Source organism: Medicago sativa, chromosome 1 (genome assembly GCF_051527215.1).
Source record: "Medicago sativa cultivar Bolivia chromosome 1, Bolivia_mono, whole genome shotgun sequence".
NCBI classification, from domain to species: Eukaryota; Viridiplantae; Streptophyta; class Magnoliopsida; order Fabales; family Fabaceae; genus Medicago; species Medicago sativa.
The window spans coordinates 74,534,910-74,547,827 of NC_140749.1; the positions used below are offsets into that span (position 1 = coordinate 74,534,910).

Sequence of the window (12,918 nt, forward strand, 5' to 3'; positions counted from 1 at the left end):
ATAAGTTTGACTATTTAAAACATTGTAGAACTTTCTTAAAAATTATCATCAAATATTATTATTTTGGGGTGCTTTATTTATGTTTTAGGTAAATAAAAATTAATGTTATTTTTTTCTTACCGATTAAGTTTAATATATTATTTTATTGCTTTCTTGTGCCCTTATAAAAAGAAATAATGATATTTGTACAACCATTTTGTGATAACTTTTGGGACAACTTTCTTCTTCCCACTTCTTATTGGTCAAAAAGAATAGAGAGAAAAAAAGAGAAAGTAAATAAGAGTACAATATGAATATGAGAGAAAAAATTATCCAAAAATTATACTAAAATAGTTGCATAAATATCATTTCACTATAAAAAAAAAAACCAATATTATTTTGCTAACTATGCGATTATGTGTTGACTAAGTGTTTGATATCCAAAGTGACTCCGACTGTTTTTTTTAAGACTGTGCATTAAGTCCACACATAATTTCTGTCAACAAAAAAAATCCACACGTAATCGAACCAACGATGATTCAAAACATTGAACCATGAACAAGCACGTACGGTCTATATAGTTTGGTTATAGAGTAGTTTTGCCTCACTTTTTGAATAGTTTAAAGTAATTGAACTATGATACATAAATTCTTCGTGTCAATGTTAATTATACTTGTAGCTGCATGAGCCAAAAAAAGTGGAAAAATCATAGTGTGTGTTTGGTTGAATTGTGGCCAATAGTCACCGTGAATTTAGAGCTCTTTTAATGTAGTCTTCAGTTCTTTTAAAGCTAATATAGTGTACGGTTTAATGTGATTTATCTTTTTTACGTCTAAGTGAACACAACATTTGATGCACATGTTCTAGCAATAAACCAATATTAAGACCAAATATTAATCAAATCCATACAAAAAAGTTACAACCATTAATGATCATACTACTTCTCATCAACCATTTGTCGCACAAAATGCATATCTATGGATACCTTGTGAGATCTATGAACCTTGCAAGTAAGATAAAGTTTGTCAGCATATTTAACAAATGTGAGCTTGCCGTGAATGAGCATAAAGTTTGTAGGAGATGCAATATCTGTCTCAATCTTTTCCTTCTACTTAAGTATATGTACAAACGGTGACGCCGGAATTGACTCCTCTAAAATGATATATTTTCACCAACATGTGTGACAGATGGTAGATGTTTAGATTTCTCAACTATTTTTCATTGAAGGGTATTTCTTAACCGTTTGTTTTAGGGTTCAATTTTTTGTTGGTGCGTATAGAAAAATGTATGTTAGAAAATGTCAACCCCTCAAATTAATCTCATTTATCTTGATAGATCAGTCGATCTTCATAATTGAAATATCTTGGTTTACCAAAAAAATGAGATACTTTTTCGAGGAGTAGATGATAACCAGCAATTGTGTGTAATTTTCAAGTATCGATCAATAATATTAATAATTTCTCACTAACATGAGCAAATGCTACAGAACTAGTAGTTGTGTGTAATTTTCAAATATGTTAGCTTTTGTAATGGCAGCAGAAGCAATAAGCTCAAAAATCGAAAACAGAAATTAGAGAAAAGGAAGTGGAAGAGAAAGACACAATAACAATGTTTAGTATGCTGCAATTTCATTCATACTTCAAAATAAAAGCTTCTGGTACAATATATAGGCAAAACAGAAAAAAGGGGACAGCAACATAGTCACCCAACTAAGCTTACAAAGTCTTAAACAATTCAACAAGTATGGGACACCATACTTCTGCAGAACTGCTACATTAAAATAAAGATGTTGCCATACTTATGCAGAGGCAACTACTACATTAAAATGATTACACACATAAGCAATTAAGTAACATAACAATAGAATATTCAGAAAAGTTTTAATGGTCAATTAGTCAACACTCCTCCTTAAAACTTTTCTGGAATACTCCCAGCTTGCTTCTTAGCTCCGTGAACTTGGCACTAGGAAGTGCCTTAGTTAAAATGTCTGCTAATTGTTCTTCAGAACTGCAGTGCTGCAATTTTACATCTCCATTCTGTTCAGCTTCTCTTATAGCATGAAATTTGACATTGATATGCTTTGTTCTTCCATGTTGAATGGGATTTTTGGCAATTGCTATAGCTGATTTGTTGTCACACCATAGCACAATTGGTTCCTCTTGTACATGATTCAGATCACTCAATACCTTTTTGATCCAAATAGCTTGATTTGATGCAGCTGCAGCAGCAATATACTCAGCTTCAGTTGAGGATTGAGCAACCACATCTTGTTTTTTTGGAATTCCATGAAAATACACCACTACCAAGTGAAAAAACATAACCACTTGTGCTTTTAGAGTCATCAACAGATCCAGCCCAATCACTATCAACAAAGCCTTCAATCTTACCATCACCTTTGTTGTACCAGATACCAAAATCAGTAGTACCTTTTATGTACCTCAACACTCTTTTGCCCACACCTAAGTGTGTTACACTTGGTGAATGCATGAACCTTGAAAGCAAACTAGCAGAGAACATCAAATCTGGTCTAGTTGCAGTCAAGTAAAGAAGACAACCAATCAAACTCCTATATTGAGTAACATCTGCCTTAGCATCTCCATCAGATTTTGAGAGTTTTTCATTTACAGCAAGAGGTGTTGAAACAGATTTACAACTCTCCAATTTGAATTTTTTCAGCACATCATTAGCATATTTCTTTTGTGAAAGAAATATTCCATCATCAAGCTGATGCAATTCCATTCCCAAAAAATACTTCATCAATCCCAGGTCCGTCATTTCAAAGACCTGCAACATGCTCTTCTTAAACTTGTTAATCTCATCAATGTCATTACCGGTAATCAACAAGTCATCAACATAAAGAGAAACTATAATCCTCTTCCCATTGCCACAATCTTTAACATAAAGTGTAGGCTCATTTTGACTCCTCCTGAAATCATTTTGCAGAAAATGTGAGTCAATTCTGCTGTACCAGGCTCTAGGCGCCTGTTTCAGCCCATACAAGGCTTTGTGAAGCCTATAAACACTGTCTTCATGACCTGCAACAATAAAACCAGCAGGTTGTTCAACATAAATTTCCTCCTCCAGGATTCCATTTAAGAATGCCGATTTGACATCCAAATGAAAGATCTTCCATCCATATTGTGCTGATAGAGCAACAATCAACCGAATTGTTTCATGCCTAGCAACCGGTGCAAATGTATCACCATAATCAATTCCAGCCATTTGAGAATATCCTTTCACAACAAGCCTTGCTTTGTGTTTGTGAATGGAACCATCAGGATTTAACTTGGTTCGGTAAACCCATTTAACTCCTATCACATTTTTATCTTTGGGTCTTGGAGTGAGTTCCCATGTACCATTTTTATTAATGGCTAGCAGCTCCTCCTTCATTGCATCTTTCCATTCTGTTATCAATGAAGCTTCTTCAAAACTAGAAGGTTCATTCACAACAAAATTGCAATTTTCATAAACTTCAGCCAGAGATTTGCTCTTTAGAATTGGGGAATCAGATTCAGCTATCTGATTTTCATCTTCATTTGTTGTGTGCTCTTGTTTGTCAGGAGCACTTTCAGCAGATTTTGTACTTCTTTGAACCTCACCATTTTCCCAATCCCAATATGCATTTTCATCGACATCAATGTCTCTGCTGATCACAATTTGTTTTATCTTCAAGTTGTACACTATATAGCCTTTGGAGCTTGCTGCATAGCCCAAAAAAATCCCCATTTCAGCTTTGTCATCCAATTTGGATCTTTTTGCTGCTACAACATGAACATAACATATTGATCCAAAGATCTTCAAATGTTTTGCTGAAGGCTTCACACCTATCCATGCCTCAATTGGTGTTTTTTCTTGAACAGCCCTTGTTGGCAGCCTATTCAAGAGATACACTGCTGTATAAACAGCTTCAGCCCAAAAACCTTTTGGTAATTGCTTTTCAGCAATCAAACATCTTGCCATCTCCATAACTGTTCTGTTTTTCCTCTCAGAAACTCCATTTTGCTGAGGTGTGTAGCTCACTGTCAGCTGATGTACAATGCCCATATCTTCACAAAACAAATTAAATTCATTGGAAGTATACTCCTTTCCGTTGTCAGATCTCAAAGCTTTGATTTTGCAGCCACTTTGAGACTCCACCATAGCTCTAAACTTTTTGAAGACATTAAAAGTTTGAGCTTTACTTGTCAGAAAATACACCCATGTCATCCTAGTCAGATCATCAATAAACAATAGAAAGTACTTGTTGTGGCTAAGAGAGGGCATACTCATAGGACCACACAAGTCGGTATGAACAAGCTCCAATTTTTCCTTTGCTCGTGTAACATTTGTGGACTGAAAAGACTTTCTATGCATTTTTCCAAGTTGACAAGCATCACATAAATCATTAATGCAATTAATTTCTGGCATGTCTCTCACCATATCATGAGATTGCAGAAATTTTAATGCATTAAAATTAAAATGACCATATCTTTTGTGCCATAGTGCAGAATCATCATGTTTGGAAACAAGTGTTGTTTGATTCACTTGATTCAATCATAATGGAAAACTATTTCCACACATTTCAACCTTCACAACTTCAGAATCAGTTGAATCCATTATGACACAAACATTATTTTTAAAGGAAATTGAATATCCTTTCTTCAATAACTGAGCAACACTTAGCAAATTTTGACTCAGATCTCGAATCAACAAAACATCATGGATATATTTTGGACCTTTGCTAGTGTGAACATAAACAGTACCTTTTCCTTTGGCCTGAACAATTTTTCCATTTCCAAGCTTCACTCTGGTTTGTACAGCTTTGTTCAAAGAGGTGAAGAGACTTGGTTCTTTTGCCATGTGGATTGTGCACCCACTATCAACATACCATACATCTTTTGAAGAAGAACTAGATGTATGAGTGGCCATAAACAAGTGATCTTCATGGGCTTGTTCATCAGTGAAGTTAACATGATGTGCATGTTGTGGTTGAGATTGGTTTTGTTTTAATCGACAAAACTTCTCTCTATGACCCCATCGATGACAGTGATTGCATTTAATTTGGGGTTTTCCCTTATAAAAGCAATCTTTTGACAAGTGATTTGTTCTTTTACAAGTTAGACAAGGAGGGAACCTGTCCTTTGCTGCAGATCCACTTGAACTACCATCATCTTTGTTCTTTCCTTGTTGATAACCACCATGTTTGTTGTTCCTTTTCTTCTGCCCAGACTGCTTGTGGTTGGCCTGAAAAGCCCCATCAGAAACAATCCATTCTCATAGAGAATCTTTGTTCATGAGCTGACAATTTGCTAACCATCTCAGAAACAGTTAGTTTCTTGAGATCACATGACTCTTCAATAGCAGCAACTTTGGCTTCAAATTTGTCGGGTAAGCTGATCAGCATCTTTTCCACTACTTTGCTGTCATCTACAACCTCACCATGAAGTCTCATTTGATTCACCAAGTGAGATAGTTTTGAGGTGTATTCTTTGACAGATTCATGTTCCTTCATTTTCAGCATTTCAAACTCCCTTTTAAGAGTCAATAACTTTATGGATCTTACCCTTTCATCACCAGCATACCTTTCGTCCAGCTCATCCCATATTTGCTTGGCTGTTTCGAGATGCATGATTCCCGTAAACACATCATCTGCCAAGGCTGAATGAAGAACTGAAACTGCTTTCTCCTTCTTCAATTTCTCCTCCTCATGGTGTTTCATTTGAGCTACTGTGGGATTAGCTTGCAGTGGTGGAACCTGCTTGTCTTCATCTACATAATCCCATAAGCCAAAAGACTTCAAACATGATTTCATTTTGACAACCCATATGTGATAACTTTCCCCAGAAAATTGAGGAATAGAAATTACAACATTACTACCAGAAGCCATTTGATTTCTAACAAATTTTCTGGGTGTGTGTGTTTTTTTTTTTCTTTTCACAGCCTCTAAGAACACTGCTCTGTATACCACTGTTAGCTTTTGTAATGGCAGCAGAAGCAATAAGCTCAAAAATCGAAAACAGAAATTAGAGAAAAGGAAGTGGAAGAGAAAGACACAATAACAATGTTTAGTATGCTGCAATTTCATTCATACTTCAAAATAAAAGCTTCTGATACAATATATAGGCAAAACAGAAAAAAGGGGACAGCAGCATAGTCACCCAACTAAGCTTACAAAGTCTTAAACAATTCAACAAGTATGGGACACCATACTTCTGCAGAACTGCTACATTAAAATAAAGATGTTGCCATACTTATGCAGAGGCAACTACTACATTAAAATGATTACACACATAAGCAATTAAGTAACATAACAATAGAATATTCAGAAAAGTTTGAATGGTCAATTAGTCAACAAAATATTATGCATAACATTGACAAGAAAGCCAAATATGTTTTCAAATTACTCTTTCTATCAATGTATAATACAAGTGCATGCCAAGAATATATGATCAAAGATAATTATTGAAGTTTATTATCTTCAAAGATAATCCTGCTATAATTTATCATTACCATGCTATGATACTCATGATCCCCAATGAAATTAATTATATCTCCTAACGAAATAAATAAAAGCAAGCATTCTACAAAAATAAATTCAAGGAACATTCTTTAAAACCTTACATTCATTAAAAAAATGAAAGGAATAATAAGAAGTCACAAAAGTAAACACAACAAACCAGAATCTGAAAGTATATGAAATGCAAGTTCTGAGAAGGTAGGTCCACCTCCAAATCCATTCCAAGATACTTAATCCGGAACCTAAAATGCTATTTAACTCATCAAGTTGAGTTGAAGTTTAATACATGAAAATAACAAGTTCAAAGTTTTGATCCATGAGAACTACTATTAGTTCAAAGTTGACTAGTAAAGAACTGAGTCCAAAACATACATAACGTTTGCCCATGGTTTTTCCCTTCAATCTCTTGCTGCTTTCGGCGTTCAAAACTTCAACGCCTGAAATAGTTTAAACCAAAAGCTTGAGGTTAGGACCATCAAATCAAAATATGTATTTGCATGTTGAAGAGGCAAGACTACATCATGGTTTAGTAAATTTGAAAGTCAAGGATATATCAATTTGCTCTATACTTTTACAGCCACAAAGTAGTCGTTAAGGCCTCATAAGCCTTAGCATTCTAGCCACAAATGTGAAGGAAATCACTATTCAAAACATTGCTTGTCATCATGTCAACATTAAGTATTGCTCAACAATATCATTAATAAAATGTCACTAACATGAGTAAATGCTAGAAAACTAGTAGTTGTGTGTGGTATGGCAATTTCATTGACAGACTCATTTTCAAATATTGTGCATGACGTTGACAAAATAGACAAAGATACCTTCAAACTACTCTTTTGATCAATGTATACGATAAACTTGATTGGAGAATCAAGAGAGGAGATAAATAAAAAGTTAGAGATATGGTAACAAGCCTAAGAAACACATGATTTCCAGTTTCTACCATGGTAGAAGTAAAACAAATTATTATGCAAGCCAGGTCTACCGAACCACAAAACAAATTAAAAAATAATAATGTAAATTGTATAGGTAAGAATTGGATGTGATTCAACAAATCTTAACTTTGGAGTCTATCATAGAAAGTTAAAGGGAGATAAAAGCAGATATTAGTCACAGGATACAAATAGTATGGATGAAATAAAGGAATGCATTGTTATATGTGATATCAAAATTCTTTTTAAACTAAAAGGAAAATTGTGTTACACAGTCACAACGTCGCAAGACCCCACAATGTTTGTTTAAAACCAAAAAATTTAACCTATGCTTGGTATCACGGTGAGTATGCCAGAATTACGGCGACCCACTGTGATTTTCCAAAAGCTACACTTTTTAGCTTCTGCAAAATCACGATGAATCGCGGTGATTATACTCACCGTGATACTAAACATACATTAAATATTGAGTAGTATATAGTTAACAAATAGGATTGAACGAGTGCTTACGCAAAAAATACGTAGACTTGGAAATATAACTAGTAAATAGTTATTTGGAATAATAACTCTCATAATAGAGAAGATGGTAGAATATCATCTTAGGTGGCGTGGATTTGTACTCTTAGAACAACAACCACTAATAGAAGAAACGAAAAATTGTAAGACAATGAGATATAATCTTTGTTCTTGTAGTTCAGCCAATTAATGTCTATTTCTTCGACTATAGAGTGACTATAGTTCCTTATAGTTCTTTGATGAATTAGGGTTTAAAGTGTTACAAACAATATATATATATATATATATATATATATATATATATATATATATATATATATATATATATATATATATATATATATATATAATATAGTACTAATACAGTCCAAATTACAACAATACCCAAGAAGTGAACTCAACATGGACGGAGAAAGGAAATGCCGTAAGATAACGAGAGTAGACTAGATGGGGAGTAATATAATACTATAGTTTTAGAGACAAACAAAAAACTATAAATCAAAACATTAAGAGCCATTTAGTGGTAAATAATAATATATCTTTCAATCTAACACATGGTATATATGACATGATTTTATGGTGTGGATTAATTCATATTGTTGATTTGCCTGGTTGTAGTTGTTTACTCAAAGAATGCGCAATTTAAAGCCAACAATAAAAGATGCAGAGCAAGTTTGGTTAAATACTGAAAAAAAAAAAACTTTGATAGTCCAGATTCTAAAAATCTAGACCATAAAAGCAAGTGACAAAACTATCTCAACAACTAACATGAATTAAAGTCAATAACTATCTCTTAATGTGTTATTAAATGTAAATTATTTTTCTGAGAAGCAATCAATGTAAAAACATCAACCCTATACCCTGGATTTCAGCACGGATGAAATCCAACACACTCGAAAAGATTGAGTCTGTTTAAATAAGATTTTTCTTTGATACAAACTAGAAATGATTATGTGATGCGGCGAAGATAATTCAATACAATATTCATGAGAATAGTATTGAAGTCAATCCTCGCCGGGCAACAAATCATTTTGACAAAATATTACAACGCAAATTAACTCAAGGCCAGCTTTAAAACTAAGGTCATGTTTGGATTAACTTACTTGAGTTTATCTACTGCTGTAAGTTTTGTGAGACTCTTTGCGAGAATTTATGAAATCAGTTTTTGACAAATTTCATAAGCTTTGTCAACATATTTTCACAAGTTCTCGATATAGCTTAAAAAACAATTTAATGTTATCTTACGCAAGCTCATACATAAGGACTTGTGCTATAAGCTTGTTTATCCAACATTGCAATCATATATAATACCTTAGAAGCCATGACCCATCTGCGATCCATCCAATCTTGATGCAGCCTCAACTGAGAATGATGAAACTCCATCTCTTCTTTGGAGCTCCTGAAAAACACAACATACTTGGAGTCCCCAAGAACTTTTGTAACAATACCAACCCACCAACCATCATTGTGAAAAGCATCAACTTCGTCGAAAAATTTGAACTCAGCAACATCATCAGTCTTTGGTGGACGAGGCCTAATATGCCGGATATCCAACTCCTCCCTCAAAGGCTTAGAATCATCATCGACCAGTGCCTCGTACTCGACGACAAACCTAAAATGTCGCTTTAATTCAACAATGGTGCCAAGAAACCAAGCCCCTCTGAGACCTTTTTCATCACTGCACACCTCAACCAATGCTCCTACCACAAAGTGAAAACCATCATTCTCTAATGTCACTGTTTCATCGACTTTCACCAACACTTTTTTCTTGATTTCATCATTATCAGCCTATAATATTAAGAATTAACAAACAATATCACTATTCACAACATCTAACATGCAAATAAATAACAGTTCATTATAACCAATGGAAATTGAAGCTTACCTGCTGTTGAAGTGATCTGGAAGTGCCTGCGGCGGCTGCAGCGGCTGCAGCGGCAGAGGAAGAAGCACGGGTCCTGGATCTGGTAGCCATGGAATGGTTGGATTAGGGTTTTTGATTTCAGGAATTGTGATTGCAGAAATGGAAAAGAACACGACAGTGAATCAATATATAAGAGCGTTTTTATTTTGCTGTTTTGTTTTTTTATTACGTGAAAAGTGTGTATGGACTTTGGCGGGAATTATTAAAATGAGTTTATGATCGGCTAATTTCATTTTCAAATCCGCCGTTACAAATAAGTTCTTGGAAATTGGGACTTTTGTATGAATTTTAGCATGACTAACTTAGTCAAAAAAAAAAAATAAATTAGCATGACTAATGTGAGATATACAACGTGTATTTTTTTTTCTTTCAACCGATTTTTTTTATACGCAAAAGTAAAAGATCGAATTTTTGATCACCTACACCTTTTACCATTTAAGTATAATTTTAAATTAACAACTCTAGTAACATATTAAGCCACCTCAAATAAATTTATTTATAAAAAATAAGTATAAATTATCTTTTTTTTTTACAAAAGTATAAATTATCACTTGATTGACAAACTTATTCGTCTTGTTTGATGACATTATAAGTTGTAAGACAACACTCGTAAAAGATACTATCGAAGAATTTATTTCAAACAACTTAATTGTTTATATTAAAAAAGACATCGTGTCTTGTTAGTTGGGGTGTCTATATTGTCCTCTTCGTTTTTAGCTGCTTTTCCGTTGATGTTCCGTCTATGTATGACATCTTTGTAAGATTTTCCATTTTGTACAACCTTGTGTGTCGTGCGCAGGTTAAACTCTAATAATATTTGTCGTTTCAAAAGTAAAATTGTGTCTTATTGATACAAAATCTGAAGGTGAGAAAAACACAAGAAGGGGGGGTTGAATTGTGTTAGCTTTTTCTTCGATTTCTCCTAAGATGAAAACAACAATCAGAAGCAAAGTGAGAACTGCTTCTGAAGTGAAATTCAGAACTAATATGTAGCGGATAAAAACAGAGAGAGAAAGAAGAAAGACACAAAGCAATTATACTGGTTCCTTCCACAAACCGGAAGTAGTCCAGTCCCCCTTGCACTTCCAAGGAGAGTTCACTAAAATGTAATGTCCAATTACAACTGCTCACTGCTAAACTTAGCAAGAGACTTCAAATTGCTCAAGCACACAAGTAAGAGACTTCCTATGCTTCTGAACACAATCAAGAGACTTCTAATGCTCAAGCACAACTGCAAGAGACTTCTAATCAAACAAAATTACACAGAAAAATGTTTGTGGTTGAACACTTGATATACAATCAGAGGTGCTCACAATACAAAACAGATACAGACTCTTAAGATTCTAGAATTTCTAAGATATGAACTTGAAAACAGAAATTCTGAGTGATCTTTGAATGCAGAACAATTTCAGCAGAGTTTTGGCACTTGTAATTTGTAGTTGAGTCTTGTGTTCAGCATTACCAATCTCTGAGTCTTCACTCCTTTATATAGAGGTGTGAAAGAGACGTTGTGAAATTGCCAGCACATCAAAAAGAGTCGTTTGAAGCTTTGATCAATCACCAATGATCTTTTGCCTGATGTAACGCCCACTTTTTCATAATTAATATTTAAGTGATTTATGACTTTTTATTAGAATATTATGTGAATTATTATATATATTTATAATGGTAGAAGATATGTTAATAATATAAGTATTTTCTTAAGTGGGGGAGAAATATTGTTATTAGTAGAAATAATTAATTATTAGGGGAAAGAGTAAGTTGTGGTGAGAAGAGCAATTAGGGAAAGAATAAAAGTCTGTAATTGGGAGAGAAAATTAGAACGCGTACAACTGAGAAAAGAGGAGAGAAAGAAGAGAAGTCAGAGAGAACCTTAAAGAACGAAAACGCGGCTGTTGGATTTCAGAAACATAATCTAAGGTATGGGTGAGACTAACTCTCATTATTAACAAGTTTTGATTCATAGAAGTGGTCAATCGTTGTAGGTTTAAGGGATTGGGATCAGGTCAAAAATCATTAAAAGAGGTAGAATTAAGTGAATTTTGATGTAGTTAGATGTAGACAGATGTTAATTAGTCATAGAAAACGTTTAGATGTTGATTAGTGATGAATTTGAGGCCTGGGTAGTGAGAATTCGAGTGCTGAGATGAGAGACAGAGCTGCGACAGAACCCTGTTCTGTCATCGCTCGCCGTTGCGAGTAAACCCCAACTCGCAATTGCGAATAACCTTGCACGTCGTTGCGAGTTTCCCCGTTCAGCTCGCCGTTGTGAGTAGAATAGCTCGCTGTTGCGAGCTAGTGCTGTACAGACCTGCAGTTGTGCGAAATTGTGTCTTTTCGCCCGTTTCTTTGATGAATTAGTTTCTGATGTTTATAATAATGATGATACTGCTAATTATGATGTTCCAGTGATGCTGTTTTGATGTAATGAGTTTTTGTGAATTATTTGTTAATTAATTTAACATTAAAAATGAAGATTGTTACATTTAGAGTCGAGTTGTTGCATAGTCGGCGATGGGGGCTTAATGCCTGACAGGTTCTTATGACCTTAGCGATGGGGGCTTAATGCCCGACGGTCCAAATATGACCTTAGCGATGGGGGCTTAATGCCCTGGTGGTACCACATGCATGTTGAAGTTGTCTAAGTTGTTGTTGATGTTGTTGTTGCATTGTAGAGTCATCATAACTTAAAATAAATTATGAATGTTGTGATGATGTTGTTGCCTTGATGCTGTTGTTGCTGTCCCAATAATTATAATGATGTAAATGAAGTGAATTAAGACGAATATGCTACCTTTGAATAACTATGAAGTTGTTGATTACTTAACCTTGTTAAATGATGATATTAATGTTAGATATATGCTGTTGGTTATCTTTTATGAATTATTATTTGTTTTTAATGAATGTGAAATCTCACCCCTTCTGCTTGAAAATGTTGCCCTTCGTATGGGTAACTTGCAGGTAACCAGGACTAGCTGTGTTCGTGAGTAGACTCCTCACATCGTGTCCAGGATGCTCTGATACGTAACGGGATGGGGGTTGTCTGATGCTTGTTTTTCCTTGTTACGTAT

At 34.4% G+C, this 12,918-nt stretch overlaps 2 protein-coding genes across 2 annotated transcripts; both read right to left on the reverse strand.

Moving 5' to 3' along the window:
• Positions 1-4,512: 4,512 nt before the first annotated feature.
• Positions 4,513-5,845, reverse strand: LOC146957353 (uncharacterized). Its single transcript, XM_085750318.1, has 2 exons — positions 5,273-5,845; positions 4,513-5,202 (listed from the first exon to the last, which is right to left on the reverse strand). The coding sequence occupies exons 1-2, from the start codon at positions 5,843-5,845 to the stop codon at positions 4,513-4,515; spliced, it is 1,263 nt and encodes a 420-aa protein (XP_085606444.1).
• A 718-nt stretch (positions 5,846-6,563) lies between these two features.
• LOC146957354 (protein AGENET DOMAIN (AGD)-CONTAINING P1-like) lies at positions 6,564-9,898 on the reverse strand. The gene is made up of 3 exons (XM_085736046.1): positions 9,809-9,898; positions 9,235-9,711; positions 6,564-6,912 (listed from the first exon to the last, which is right to left on the reverse strand). Exons 1-3 carry the CDS (start codon positions 9,896-9,898, stop codon positions 6,898-6,900), a joined length of 582 nt encoding a protein of 193 aa, XP_085592172.1. The 3' UTR covers positions 6,564-6,897.
• Positions 9,899-12,918: the final 3,020 nt, after the last annotated feature.

What these genes read in the sequence shown, in the direction of transcription:
- LOC146957353 (XM_085750318.1), bottom strand. Translation starts at nt 5,845, where the DNA reads ATGGCTTCTGGTAGTAATGTTGTAATTTCTATTCCTCAATTTTCTGGG. An exon ending in AACTAACTGTTTCTGAGATG is followed by an intron (nt 5,203 to 5,272) that starts GTTAGCAAATTG and finishes GGGGCTTTTCAG; the next exon opens with GCCAACCACAAGCAGTCTGG.
- LOC146957354 (XM_085736046.1), bottom strand. Translation starts at nt 9,898, where the DNA reads ATGGCTACCAGATCCAGGACCCGTGCTTCTTCCTCTGCCGCTGCAGCC. An exon ending in CCAGATCACTTCAACAGCAG is followed by an intron (nt 9,712 to 9,808) that starts GTAAGCTTCAAT and finishes TTAATATTATAG; the next exon opens with GCTGATAATGATGAAATCAA.